The sequence below is a fragment of the Lycium ferocissimum genome, chromosome 4, assembly GCF_029784015.1.
Source record: "Lycium ferocissimum isolate CSIRO_LF1 chromosome 4, AGI_CSIRO_Lferr_CH_V1, whole genome shotgun sequence".
NCBI lineage: Eukaryota > Viridiplantae > Streptophyta > Magnoliopsida > Solanales > Solanaceae > Lycium > Lycium ferocissimum.
Window position 1 is genome coordinate 74,247,340 of NC_081345.1, and position 15,877 is coordinate 74,263,216.

A 15,877-nucleotide genomic window follows, 5' to 3' on the forward strand; every position below is an offset into this window, starting at 1 on the left:
AAAATCTACAAATAAAACTAAAATTGAAAGAATTTTAAAAGCCCTAATTTAAGACAAACTAACCGCAATTAATTAACTTCAAAACGGGTCTGGGGTTGGTGGGGACGGCCTGCGCAGGCGGCGGCGTTGGGCGGTGGGGAAATGGGTGGATGGGCTAGGCGGAGGGGAGGGGACGGCGGGTAGGGTTTGGGGGGAATGGGGGTTTTAATTTGGAAGAGAAGAAGAAATGGGTCTAAAACCCGTCTGCTACCATTTTAAAGAAAAATCGACGGACAAAACCGACCCTGTCCGTCAGTTTTTCCCGCACGTTTGACCAGATTTGACCCAAAAATTTAAAAAAAAAAAAAAAAAAAAAAAAAGAAACCGACCCTGTCCGTCGGTTTCCTAAAAAAAAAATTGTTTATTATTTTTTTAAAAAACAAATTGAATTGCATATTATTTAAAATATTTTTAAAAATAAAACCGACGTACGACGTCGGTTTTATATTAATTATTATTATTATTATTATTTTAATAAAACTGATGTGGGACGTCGATTTTTTTTGGCAGATAAATATTTTTAAAATTCTGCCAAAAAAACCGACGTCGTCCGTCGGTTTTCTAATTAAAATAATTTAAAAAAATTAGAAATGTAAAAAACCGACGTAGGAAGTCGGTTGTCCGTCGATTTTTTAAACCGACGCACTATCCGTCGATTTTTGGCAGTTTTTTAGTAGTGAGAGAATCCTTTGATAGGTTTTCCTCCGGTGGAACAGCTATTTGCTTTAGCCTTGCGGAGTTAATGGTAACCCAAAGACAAAAGAATGATAAAATAAACTTAATTGTAAAAATTGAATAGAATGGATGTGTGTAAGTTGCTGTTATTCGATCTTTTTTTAGAGGCATTCAGGCTCCTTTTATAGTACCAATACATCAGCACTTGAGCTATGATTAAATCCTAATGATGAGCCATGATAGACAATAAATGTTGTTTAATTCTAAATCGTAATGTCTGCTGTGAACCCGGACCGGTCACACAACATTTATCTTCAATTAAAGACCCGAAACAATTGACTTGGCAAGTTTGCTCCAGGGTTAACCAAGGTCTCTAACCAAATTAAACGACTAAGCGGCGTTTTGCCTTCAAATGCCACGGTTCCTTTCTCGTCATGCCATGTGTCAAGCTATATTTTATCATGCATACACTAACCTAATTTAGCTTCGAAATTAAGTCAAATTGACTTTCAAAAAGAGAAACACGTGTAGACTATAAAATTCCATCGAGAAAATAATAATCAAGACAGAAAAATATCGCAACAATTGTAGTATTTGATTTCAAATATGAATATTACAATCCATTATATCTATATTTATTGGACCTAATTAATTTATTCAATTATATTAATTCATAATATTTATTTAGACTAATATATCCTGAATTTAATATAATCCAAATTTCTTATGAATTTAAATTTAATAAAATTTCATCGCCCGAACATTATAACTAATATGGAACAGAGGAGAACGTAAAGTCAAACTAAGCTGCATTCATTGGTTTTCTTCTTGACATGGAGTTCTAAAAATCTAAAACCTACACGAATAAATCATTTCCTCTAAAGGGGAAAAGGCAAAAGTTAAATGGATGACTGCATTTATGTACGTCAGGGAGAAGTAGAACTAAAGAACCTAACAATTTCATTATATTCTAAACCATATTCGTATCCTCAACAAAAATAGCAACTTTATAGAAGTTGATCGATACAAGTACCATATAGGATTTTCTTTATGTTTTGGTTAACTGAGCCAATCATCTTTACATAAGAAACTTATTATTACCTCATCTTGAATCATATCCATGTTTTCAGCACCACATAGACAAGATATCGTATCATTAGGAGCTTAAAAAGATGAATGAATATGAACTGAACAAGCTAATGCAATTTTAGAGGAAAATTAATGACACCTCTTCTAGGCACACTTTACTCATGTACAATCATATACCAACTCAACCATTACTAGTCCATTCAATCCCCACAATCATTAATTAGAGGTTCTTTTTTTTCCAACATTCAGTAGAGGTTGTGTGACTGCACGCTTTACTTTTGTCCTTGAGCTATCCAGTGCAAATTTACATTTAGGATATTGGACCAATGAATTAAACAAAAGAATAATTCCCACAAATCGGTCCAAAAATTGAATGCTACTATTCACATATTTACCCAAATAGTTTTCTTGCCTAGTAAAGGGAACTCAACCAGATAACGTCGAAAATACCACTAATAAATGAATATGCTTCATTAATAGAACTTTTTTTGGCCACTCAATAAACCGCTACACAAAAATTTACGTAGATAAAATCAGAAAAGAATAGAACAAAATGGTTTAACTGTATACATACTCAGACCTTAGCCAATTTTTGCTAAACCCACTCACAAAAAACTGACAAAAAGAGAGTAGATATAGCAAAATTTGTTGTTTTTAGTGTTTATCCACAGGAGTATAAAGTGTCCGAAAAGACGAATTTGCCCCTTCCATGCTAAAATCATACCCCTGAGAGCCAACGAAAATACTCACTAATCTCCACCCCAATCTGGCCAGCCTCCAAATTATCATCGTCAATAGGAACGATGACGTCACTCCGCCGGCTACTAAACCTACCGGAACTCGGAAATGACGCAATTCTGTCAACGTAATCCCTTAACCAACTCCGTCCACCGGACACGTCAGTAGTTATATCATCATCACCGCTACATTCAGAAACACCTCTCTGATGAACAGACCCTATAGAAACCTCATGTCCTTCTTCATCAACAACATATTCAAATGAACCAATGGAATACGATCTACGCCCTTCGATATCTGACCCGACCCGTCTCCTACTTATACTACCCATTTCGACTCTAAAACTACCGCTACTACGAGTGCCAATAGTACGACTGTCTGTTGCCAATACTTTGCTGACTATATCGGCATCGGTAGGGTTCACATTAGACCGGCAGAGAGGACAAGTCTGGTTAGTTACAAGCCACGTGTCGATACATTCACTATGAAAAGCATGACAACAAAGCGGAAGCAAACGTAGCTTATCATGTGGTTCGAATTTCGAGAGGCAAACTGCACAGTCAATGCCAGCCAAATTATTACCAGTCACTGAACCGAAACTGAATAGCGGCAATGACTCAACTAGTTGACCCGAAAATCGATGTGATACTACGACATCATTTGTGGTTGAGTAAGTTCGGGAGAGTAGGCGAAGGAGGAGGTAAATGGAAACAGAAAGTATAATGGCGGATGCAACAACGATGATAACAATCATAATCGACGACGATGATGAAGAAGAAGAAGAAGAAGAAGAAGAAGAAGAAGAAGGGGAATTATCGTTTGAAATATATACGGCGGTGCTGGGAATTGTACCACCGTTGACGGAGGTGAAATACATTGGCGGTGGTTGTGTATAGTAGGCCGACATTATTTAGATATTGAAAGGTAGAGAAAGAAAGAGAAGAAAAAATGGATGTAATTAATTATTTAGGTCTTCAGTAGAGAGAGGAGATGAGGAGAGTATTTATGAGGTTAGTTTGTAAAAGAGGAGAATGGTTGTTCATGTTCATGAGTTTATGTCTCTATGTTTAATGTGGGGGGCTTTTGAAAGATGATCACGTGAAGGGCACGAGGAGGGGATATAACAGAACAACCTTAAATATAGTAGTAATGGAACAGACGTGGTGCTGGTGATAATATTAGAATTGGACGACCTTCTGATATGGGGAAACAAAAGCTAAATATAAAAAATAATATTTTCGATGAGAATGAACCTAGGACGCTAAAGACAATTTTGAACACCCTGGACCGCTTGAGCTAATCTTTTGCATTTGTTCAGAGTATTCAAAAGTTAATATAGGTACAGAAACACAAAAAATCTACCCTATATATACGCCGTAATTTTTTACTGATATGTTCGGATCAACACCCTCTAAATCCGCCCCTACCCATATGATATAAAATAATATAGACAAGGCTTTACCTATGTGAAGAATTGCTTCAATTTTGCTGATGTTATTTGGTGAACGTGAGTGAGGAAAGAAGAGGGTGACAGTTATCAGTAGGCGAGCAAAATAAATGCTGCTCCGTTCAATTTATGTGACATTATTTAATTATGTACTGAATTTAAGGAAGAAAAAAAACTTTTTAGAACTTGTTGGTTTAAAACAAATGTTAAATGTTTGTGTGGTTGTAAATAATTTCACTAAGGATAAAAGATTATTTTAAAGTTTGAATTATTTCTAAATATAGAAAGGTAATAATCCATCCGTCTATTTTTACTTGTCCTATATACTAAAAATAGTTGTATAGTTCAAAACATAAGAGATAATTTACCATTTCATACCTATTTTACCCTTATTATTAATTATTGAGTTGGAAAGTTGAATGAATTTTTAGTAGCTGCACAACTTTTAAAGTATATTTTATTGATTTCAATCATTAAACGACTTAATAATAATTAAAGGTGATATAGTAAAAATTATCATTCAATTTATGGCTCCTTACGGAACGTGCCAAATCAATTTAAGTAAAATTAGATGGAGAGAGTATTCTCTTAGAAAGAGAATAAATAGAAAAGTATATACTTTTTCTATCCCATATTACTTGGCCACTTTCCCTTTTGCACCCCCCTTAAGAAATAATAAATAAAAGATGTATTTACTACTTTACCCCTATCTCTCTCTAATAAATACTTCTTTTTTTTTAATTAAAGGCCACCATAAAGGTGGAATTTTATTAATAAAGAAAATATGTACACATCAATCCAGAGGAGATTGATCCAGAAAATACAAAGAAAAGAAAAAAGAAATGATCAATCCAACAAGATTGATCCAGAAAAGAAAAAGAACACAAAAATCTAGTGACTTATGGCCAGCAGAAGTAGACATGAACAGATTACACCAACTAGAATCCAAGAGCCTTGGCTTGATAACTTCTATCACACCTCAGAGTCTCACAGGTGGAAAGCTTCAAGTCAACTGAATCATTCTTCAGGCAAGCATGAAAGTAGTTGTATATTGCTGTGTATATCACCTTCTGCATGGAAACCAGGTCACTATGATGCTTGATCCATAGCTAGTACAGTCTGCTACTTAGATTATGATCATTACAACATTTGTATTAAGGAATGAGCATGACAAGCACACTGATACCACCCTAATACATATGCTGCAATAGCTCACAATCTGTTGAAAACCGAACTTAGCACTGGCTTATAGTTCTGGGATCAAAGATTTTAATCAGGTGCTTTGTCTTGAAGAGTTCTGATTCTCAAGTTAGGAATTCCTATTTTTTCCAAATTCAGAATCTTCTTAGCTTGACTTGGTAATTCTTGAAAATTATGAAACTGAACTGTACCTGCAAAATAAAAAACAAAGTTAGTTAAAAAATCTGCAAGTCCATTTCCTTCCCTGTGTATATGCTCCACAGTCACTCTTTGATCTTCCATCATCCTTGTGATATCATCCATCAACATTGAAATGCACCAAGGGATCTTCCATTCAGCATTGATGATCATCTTCATGGTCATGGAATCAGTCTCTATGATTAATGGAAAGAGTTGCTTTTCCACACAGTACATCAGACCCATTCTAATAGCCTCAGCCTCAACAACTATATTTGATCCATCACTCAGAGTTTTAGTAGCTGCATGCACCAAATCCCCCTCTTCATTTCTGATACAAAATGCAGCAGAACTTGGCCCTGGATTTCCTTTAGCAGCTCCATCAGTATAACACTTGTAGAATCCAGATGCAGGTCTCATCCATTTAATAATTCTACATGTAGTAGTTGGTTTATATCCTTCAAAGAATTGAACAATCTGATGCCATCTAGTTGGAATATTTAGCCCAAGAAACTGAACTTTACATAGCCTATAAATGTTCAGATTTATTTCATATATCACTCTATTCAGATTCATATTGCCATCATATAGCCTATTGTTTCTCCACTTCCATATTTGCCACACAATGAAAGCAGGAACTGCTTTGTATATTCTCTTCAGCTTGAAGTGGCAATTTGCTTCCCACCAACTCCTTATGGCATGTTTCACCTGAATACAATTCATGCTCAATCCAGCCCCTACATTAAATATTCTCCATACCTGAGTAGCCAAATCTCCACACAAAAACAGATGATTGATGGTCTCGATTAATGACAATGAACAACGGCAAAAAGATTGAAACTATGGGAATGCCAATACTTGCCACCACTTCATCAATTGGCGTTTTAAGCTTCCACAATCTCCACAAGAAAAATGAAATTTTAAAAGGCACACTTTTAATCCACATATTCTGAAATGGCACTGTTACATTAGCTTTTTGTCTCAACAACTCCCATGCAATACTTACTGTAAACCTTCTTGTACTTGTCATCATCCACCAAGGTCTGTCCCATTCATTTGATGCATATTTAATCTCAATTTCCTGTGTTATGTGCTTTGTCGCATATATATTCGAAAACAACTGCGTGAGTTTGTTAATATCCCATCTTCCATTTGAGATAAGCTGTAAACTTTCTTCTCGTACGATCATTGATTTGCCAGGACTGGGGAACTACATAGCTGAGAGCTCCTAACTTAGTCCAATTATCAAACCAGATATTTGAACTTCTAATCTTTGGCTCCCACCAGATTTCCTGCTCAATACTTTCCCTTGCTTCCAACATCATCTTCCAGACTTGTGACTCTCCCTTCCATTGAACCACCTGAGGAATTTGCTTTTTACAGTATTTGTTCCACATGAAATTAGCCTAAAGTGAACTAGTGGTTCTAAACTTCCACCAAAGTTTAGCACATAAAGCTTTGGACATGTCATAAATAGACCTGAAACCCAAACCTCCTTTATGTTTAGGGAGGCACATGTTAAGCCAAGACCGTTGTCTCCGCATCTTCCTTCCTCCTTATTAGTCCAAAAGAACCTTGCAAAGATCCTGTGTAATTCTTTTATAACACATTTAGGAGGCCTAAGAGCAGATAGAACATGAATTGGGATACTTTGAGGGACACTGGTGATCAACACCGATTTTCCCCCAAAGACGGGAACTTTCCTTTCCGGGTTTGCAACTTGTCTTTTACCTTCTTCAAAGAATCGAGTATAATCCACTTTCCTTTTCCGGCATGAGTAATTGGTACTCCAAGATATGTAAAAGGAAATTGCCCTCTCTCAAATCACATTGCCGCAACCTAGCCGACTTAACTCATTTGAAACTTTGCTGAACATATAAAAAGAATTTTTCCTCTTGTTTATCAGTTGTCCAGATATTTTCTCATATTCTTGAAGAGTATCCATGATCATCTGTAATGAGTAGTTGTCTGCTGCAGAAAAGATGATTGTATCATCTGCATATGCCAGATGATTCAACTCAAAGACTCCACTTTGGCATCCCATAACCAACAAAACTAGGCTGATCAAACAAAGAGTTTAATACTCTTGACAGAACTTCTGTAGCTATAATGAAAAGAGCAGGAGAGAGTGGATCCCCTTGCTTGACACCCCTTGTAGAATGAAAGAAACCATGTGCACGACCATTTAAAGTACGGTAATACCAATTATTTGCCAACAGCCTCGATATAAGATCAGTGAAAGCTTCAGAAAATCCCATCTTCTTCATCACCTTACATAGATATAACCATGAGACCCTATCATATGCTTTTGTCATATCCAACTTAATCACAACATTTGCTGGTTTTCCTCCTTTTCTTATATCAGTTACAATTTCTTGTGTCAACAATACATTCTCAATTATATTCCTGCCCTTGACAAAGCCTGATTGATTTGGAGAAATCACCCTTGTAAGTAGCTTGTCCAATCTATCATGAACTACTCTTGATATTACCTTATTGATAAAATTGTTAAGACTTATAGGTCTCATATCAGAGAAAGATTCAACAACATTCTTCTTTGGCAAAGAAAACTAGATTAGTGTGAGTAATTGACTTGGGAAGAAGTCCGTCCTTCAAAAAAGCTTTAACAACACTAAATACATCACCTTTGATCACCTCCCAACACTTCGATAAAAGATCCCGAGAGAAGCCATCGTGGCCACAGCACTATCCCCATTTAATTCAAACACGCTTCTCGTACTTCCTCCATAGTAGGTTGTTCAGCAAGTAGCATATTATCCTCCTCTCTAATCAGTTCAGGAATATGATTAAGAATGGGAGAGTCTTCACTAATCTCCTCCTGAGTAAATTGCTTATGAAAGAAATTAACGAAATTCACCAAAGAATCTATCGATCCTCTAGCCAATTTCCAGAAGCATCCTGAATCCTCTTAATCTGGATTCTTTTCCTTCTCCCTTTTACTAGACTATGAAAATATCTTGTATTTTTATCACCATCTGAGAAACAGTCCATCCCAGCTTTTTGCCTCCAGAATTCTTCCTCATAATGAAGATACAGTTTAAGTTCTGCTTGGGCCCTTTGCATGACCATTCTATTTTCTTCAGATGGGATCTCCTCAAACAAGTGCTCTTTAATCTTAACTATATCTTCTTTGATGACCAGCTGTTTAAAAATGTCCCCAAAAGTAGCCTTACTCCATGAACTTAAAGCAACTTTCAGTTTCTTCATCTTGAGTTTAAACGAAAGAAAAACATCATCAGATAAGTCTGCTTCCCATTGCTTCCTAATAAAATCAAGAAAGGTATCATGCTCCACCCAGAATTTGAGAAATCTGAATGGTTTGATAAAATTCTCCACTTGATCTCCACAGGATATAAGTAATGGTGCATGATCAGAACCAGTCCTTGACAAATGTTCTACTTGAAGCTGCCCAAACCAACTCTGGAATGTATCATTATGCACAACTCTATCCAATCTCTTAAAAATACAGTCATTAGCAGACTACCATTCCACCAAGTGAAAGGACTCCCTTTGAAAGGCATCTCCTGCAACTCACAAGAATTCAGACAAAAGGCAAAATCTTCATATTCTTGTGGCAAAACTGGTAAACCTCCTATTTTCTCTTCTTCATTCAATATAACATTGAAATCTCCACCAATCAGCCAAGGAGATGTCATGTTACTAGCCAAGAAGTATAGACTATCCCATAACCCAATCTCTCCACTTCAAACATTTAGCATATACCATTGTAACCACCATATCTCTATTCCATTCTTGAAACTTCAGCTTTACAGTAATGGATTGTTCAGTATCCAAAAGTACCTCCACCTCTACATTATGTTGAACAAAAAACCAAATTTTACCATTACAGTTGAAATTAGCAAAAGGCATTCCAAGTCCCCTTCTATATTTCTGAATATGTCTCTGATGCTGAAAAGGTTCCATCAGAGCCACCAAAAAGAACTTGTGATGCCTATTTAACATTTGAACTCTATGAAATGCTTGTTGTGACTTCACTGATCTTATGTTCCAAAATAAGGATTTGACAATCATTTAACAGATTTCTTAGAGCTATTCCTTGTTGAGTACCTCACTGTTTGTGGAACATCAAAGAAAATTTAGCTTTCTTCCTTTTCTTGGCCCTTTACTTTGTGATTTTGGAGACAAACACCTTCCGTGCATATACATTGCGCGATTCATATCAATAGCAGCACCATCAGCATCTTCTGTCTTATTTTTAACCAAAGTCAACTTTACTTTTTCATCCTGTAGATTATGAGAAACTACATCATGCAAAGCTCTATTAGGTGACATCCTTACAAAGAACTTTCAGAGGCTGACCATCCTTCACATCAGGAATAATAGCCAAAGCTAAATTCCTTTCTTCTGCACCTTTTTCAGGATAATAACCAACCAACTGCAAGTTACTACTAGAATTATCTACTTCCTCATTAGAAATCTCTTCAGTCTCCCTATCTGCATCAACCTGTATGCTCATATCCCCATCACTGTCATCATTCATGCTTACATTTGTTAATAAACCTTGAGAAACCTGTTCCTTATCCAAAGAAGATTCCATTTTGCTATCATTCTCGAGCATGTTATCAGAATCAACACTCTTGTTATCAGGAATCATCTCTGATCCCATGACAACCTCCTCTTCTTTATCCAGGACCTTATCTTGCTCTATTTCCATTTGTTCACCTTGAGTTGAATCAGCCTGATCATCCATAACTTTCAAAGTATCAGTTACACTTTTTGACTTAGCCTCCATATCATCAGATTGCATATCTTTTCTTTGCACCAACACCTGAGGAGAATTGACTATATCTTCATGCCCTTCAACACTGATAAGCTCCACTTGTGCACTTTTATCATAGTTATTTGAGACCAGTTGACTTTGTGAATCCTCCAACTTGTTCTGCACTTTAACATTTGATTTCTTTTCTGAATCCTCCTTCATTAATAGATTTTGATTCTGATCACCATTCCTTCTTTGCTCTTCAGAGATAATTAACACCTGCTCCTGGTCTTCATCTGCATTGTTATTTACCACTTCTACCTCAAGATCATCTCCATGATTCTGGTTTTGTAACACCTCAAACTTGTTTTGAACCATCACCTTTGTATGATTAATCTCGAGTTGGGGTGATCTCGTGACAACTTTGATCGTAAGTTATCTTTGTTTAATCCGAGAAATCCCTACTATCTTTAACAACATTCCAATTCCCCGATCACCAGCGAGTTTCCCACCGGCCAATCTCCTAGCATTAAATCTCCTCCTATTCTGAAAAAATTGATTCCTTTGCTGATGTGCATTAACTGATTTACTAGTTGTTACCCCATCATGTTTCACCTCATCAATCACAATAGCTTTCCCTTTGTTAACAGACTCATTTTCCACTTTCTCAGGCTCATTCACTACAGGTTCATCCTCCTTCTCCTTGTCCTCCTCAAATATTACTAGTTACGGATGAAGTCTCCCGTATTCACCCTCATTATGCCCTTTCTAACTTGCATGCTTTACAATATTTTGGAAGATAATCATACCGTATCTTCACTTTTTCAACTCTAACCTCCTTTGAATCCTCATCTTCAATTTCCATATTAACAAAATCGTGTAGATCCGCGCGCAAGTCCATAAGCACCTTGACTCTTGCACAACTTGGCCTTGTGCGATTAACGATGGCAAGATCCACGTGAAGAGGTATACCAACACGGTCGCAAGTGAAAATAATTCCTCCTTGACAAAGAAAGTAGGCGAAAGTATGGAAAGGAGATCCAAGAAATAACCTTTGATGTTTCTTGATCAACTTTAAACTTAGAATCATATATCAAAGGTCTCATTTGGTATGAGTATCCATCTCTAGATTGTAAGTAATATACACCTTTTGAACACAGATTAACAAAGTCCTCCTTTGTTGAAAGTCTAATAAGCACATGTCTATCACGAAACAAGCCTATGGTGCACTTCCCTTTCATCCCACATTGAACAGGGATGATGGATCTTAGTTCCTCCAATGATGGCCATCCATATGAAAACTTTCCAATGACTGCATGTTTCAAATCTTCCAATTGCTCCATCTGATCCACCTCCCTCTCAGTCTATCGCAATACATGAACACCATTGCGGTATTCCACCTTTTTAACAGAGATTTTCGACGTACCATTTTGCATGAAATTAAGGTTTTGTGGCTGAAGTATATGTCTATAATCCATCTTCGATGTTGTAGGTTCATTATGGGAGTCTTTCATGGTTATAGTAGGTATTAGGGTAGATGATGAGGTCTGGCCAGCCACCAGAGATGACTGACCAGTGGCCACGACGGCCATACTGCCGGCGGTAAAGGTTTAGAATTTAGGGTTTTGCATGGAACGAGATTATGTTTAGCTGAATGATTTTTTTTTGCTAACAAATTAACGTTGCATTCTGGAAAAAAAAATCATGTTACCTTGTCTCTAATAAATACATTCTAATCAATATTGACTATTTTCAAGAACATTTAATACTAAGGGTAAAATGGAAAAAATTTAATTAATTTAATATTGATTTTGTAAATGAACAAGTAATTTATGATATATATTTTTAGTAATATGATCAAATAATATGGGACGAAGGGAGTAACATAATTGAGAATAGGCGGGCAGGGGGGATGGGGGTGGGTGTTTTGAGACAGGGTTGCAGGGTCTAGCGCCTATAGCTAGCTTTGATTACTGCTGGAACTGGGGTTGCATTGACGATTTGGTGGGTCCTCCTGCTTTTAAAGGACACTAGCAATATATGCCCGTGCATGTTTATTCACTTTAATTATCTAGTCTTTAAGGTTTGTATTTTGTAAATATATTTTAAAAGTATTCTAATTGTTATTATATATAGCAAAGATATACAAAATGTATTTTATGTATCATAACTTTAGTTATAATTAAAAAATGGAGTTTAAAAATTAAAAACATATGATGGAATTAAGTCTTTGAGATGGAAAGAGTCGGACTTTTTTCTCATTATCATGATAATGAAAGTTGTTCATCGATGTGAAAAAGAAAATTAGTAAGAATATGAGGGAAAATTAATATTTTGATTCTAGATTTTTTCCTTTAAATTCTTTAATATTTTATATGTTTATCGACAGGTTGATAGACATCTCAATGAACTAACTGTTCAGATCCAAATATAAGAACCACTGTTGTACATATTTGATTTTTTTAAAAGCAAAAATAATAAAATATTTTTGTTCAATTAATTAAAAATTATGTTAATAAGGGGTAAATTAGTTACATTATAATTTTTTATATTAACAATTATAGATAAAAGAAATTGTTACAGAAGAATCAAAATGAAAGATATATGTTATATGGTAAATCACCAAATTTTAATTCCGAAATGAAAATATAAAGTAATGCATTTTATAAATGTAAAGACACAATAATTAGAGAATGCAAAGGAGAGTAAAATAAGTAAAGTAGTGACAAAGAAGGAAAACGGGGATAAAAACCACTCCTTTCCTTCACTTTTACTTGTCCACGTTAACATATCAAGAGAAAGAAATTTTTCTTCTTCTTATTTTACCCTTCACATTAATTATTTATTTTCAAATCATTTTCTAAGGTTTTTGAGACTATACACCAATAATATGGATATTGTGATAAAATATATACTTCATTTTATTAATTCTTAAAGAACGTGAAAAGTCAAAAGTGCACGGATAGAATAAATATGTGTAGGAGAATTAAATTGAAGTGCATACGTGTATATATGAGAAGAGAATAAATACTCAAAAGACTATGAAATATGTCCGAGTGGAATAAAAAAGTAGTTAGTTAAGGTGTACAATTTATATAACTTTTAGTACAAGTTTGCAATGTTATTGTTCGTCCTCTCTTCACATTTAAAGTATTGACAAAGAAAGAAAACGGGGATAAAAGGCACTCTTTCCGTTCACTTTTACTTGTCCACGTTAACATATCAAGAGAAAAAAAAAATTCTTCTTGTTATTAATTTTACCCTTCACATTAATTACTCTTTTTCAAATCATTTTACAAGGCTATTGAGACTTACACTAATAAATATGAATATTACGGTAAAATATATACTCCCTTCGTCCCATATTATTTGTCACTTTCCCTTTTGCACGCCCCTTAAGAAATCATAAATAAAAGATATAATTTACTACCTTACCCTATCTCTCTCTCCAATAAATATATTCTAATCAAAATTGACTATTTTCAAGAATATTTATTACTAAGGGAATATGGGAAAGATTTAATTAATTTTATTTTGATTTTGTCAGTGAACAAGTAATGTGGCCAAGTAATATGGGACGGAGAGGCTAAGATGAGAAAGATTTAATTAATTAATTTTATTTTGGTTTTGTAAATGAGCAAGTAATTTGGACATATATTTTTAGTAACGTGACCAAGTAATATGGGCGGAGGGAGTACTTCATTTATTAATTCTTAAAGAACGTGAAAAGTCAAAAGTGAACAAGTAAAACTGCATGAAAGAAATAAATATGCGTCGGAGAATTAAAATTAAATTACATACGTGTATACATGAGAAGAGAATAAATATTCAGTAGTATGACATATGTCCATATGGGAAAAAAAAGTAGTTTAGTAATGTGGCTAAGTAATATGGGGTGGAGGGAGTACTTCATTTAATAATTCTTAAAGAACGTGAAAAGTCAAAAGTGAACAACTAAAAGTGCACGGAGGAAATAAATGTGTCGGAGAATTAAAATTGAAGTCTCTCTCTCTCTCTCTCTCTCTCTCTCTATATATATATATATATATATATATATATATATATATATATATATATATATATATATATATATATATATAGAAGAGAATAAATATTCAGTAGCAATTAATATGGGACGGAGAGGGTAAAGTGGGAAAGATTTAATTAATTTTATCTTGATTTTGTAAATGAGCAAGTAATTTGGACATATATTTTTAGTAATGTAGCCAAGTAATATGGGACGGAGGGAGTAGTTCATTTATTAATTCTTAAAGAACGTGAAAAGTCAAAAGTGGACAAGTAAAAGTTCACGGAGGAAATAAATGTGTTAGAGAATTAAAATTGAAGTGCATACATGTATACATGAGAAGAGAATAAATATTCAGTACTATGACATATGCCAACGTGGGATAAAAAAGTAATTGGTTAAAGTGTACAATTTATATAGCTTTTGGTACAAATATTCATTGCTATGCTAGTCCCTCTTGGACATTTATATATAATAGAAATAGAAAAATGAAGCCAGTTGGTCCAACCTTGATAAACACGTGTAACCAAGAAGTGAAATCAAGGGGCTATAAGTATGAAGCAAATTGCCCGCATTAAATGATTTATTTTCAAAATTGCCCTTGTTGGTACACCCTCTGGCATAATTTTCCATGCTTTTCGTACAATCATTTTGAGCCTTGTTCGTCCCACTAACTGCCACTTCTATAATAGAGTAATCTTCTTTTTTCCATTACCATTTTCGCTTAGTAGCGTGGATTGGTTAACATCCAACTGCGGAATTATTTATATGTATAATAGTTAATAAATTAACTAAGATATTATTATGCAATTATTAGTATTACATATTATGCAGTGTTAAAATAATAAAAGAATTATTGTTCTATAATAATTACTTATTTTAAGAATTTTTTTTAATCTTTAAATAATCTATAATCTTTGTATTACTAACACACAGTGGCTGAGCCACACTATGCCGAGGGTGTTCAACCGAACTCCCTCGGCGGAAAAAAACACTGTTTTACAAAGTTAAAATTATTTTTTATGTATATATAGTAGATGTTGAACCCCCTTAGGCTTTTTCGTATGTTTACTTTTTTTATATTTTGAACCCTCTCGGCGAAAATCCTGGCTCCGCCACTGCTAACACACGCATTCTTATTTTATATAGTGCGCAACATAAAATAATGTAGCTATTTTTTTATATGACCAACCAAATATTAGACTGCAGGGTCCTCTGTTAAGATTGAGTACTTATTATTGGGTATACTGGTATCATTAGTTTAGACTGTCACAGTTAGTTTTAGAATTAAGCAGTTTGTTAGTTACTGTACAGTGACATTTTTGTAATTCCTCTATCTTTGTTAGTTAGTCGGTTAGAATAGTTTTAGATATTTTCTATCTCCTTTGTAATCATGTATATAAGCAGTTGAGATGAATCACTTTTCATTTCCCCAAATCACCATCGCACATTTTCTCCTCTCTACTTACACAGAATTGTACAATTCTCCATTAATGGAGACTTAAGCTCCATCTCAAAACTTGACATGGTATCAGAGCCTAGAGCTCGTATTTCCCATTCAATTCTCGGTTATTTTGATCGCGTTCGTCAATTCATTTCTGGTTTCAATTTCGTCAACTTTATTTTGATTTTTCATCGAATTTCCTTGAATTCTTCTCTAATTCTGTGCGATCTCATTTTGGCATTCAATATAGTCTGTCTTATACCTTCAATTTGACAATTATCACCTCAATTTCGAATTTCA

At 34.7% G+C, this 15,877-nt stretch overlaps 1 protein-coding gene across 1 annotated transcript; it reads right to left on the minus strand.

Annotated features, from left to right (window-relative positions):
* Window positions 1-2,211: 2,211 nt before the first annotated feature.
* LOC132054936 (E3 ubiquitin-protein ligase ATL4-like) lies at window positions 2,212-3,635 on the minus strand. Its single transcript, XM_059446871.1, has one exon. The coding sequence runs from the start codon at window positions 3,446-3,448 to the stop codon at window positions 2,522-2,524; it is 927 nt and encodes a 308-aa protein (XP_059302854.1). The 5' UTR covers window positions 3,449-3,635; the 3' UTR covers window positions 2,212-2,521.
* Between the last annotated feature and the right edge of the window lie 12,242 nt (window positions 3,636-15,877).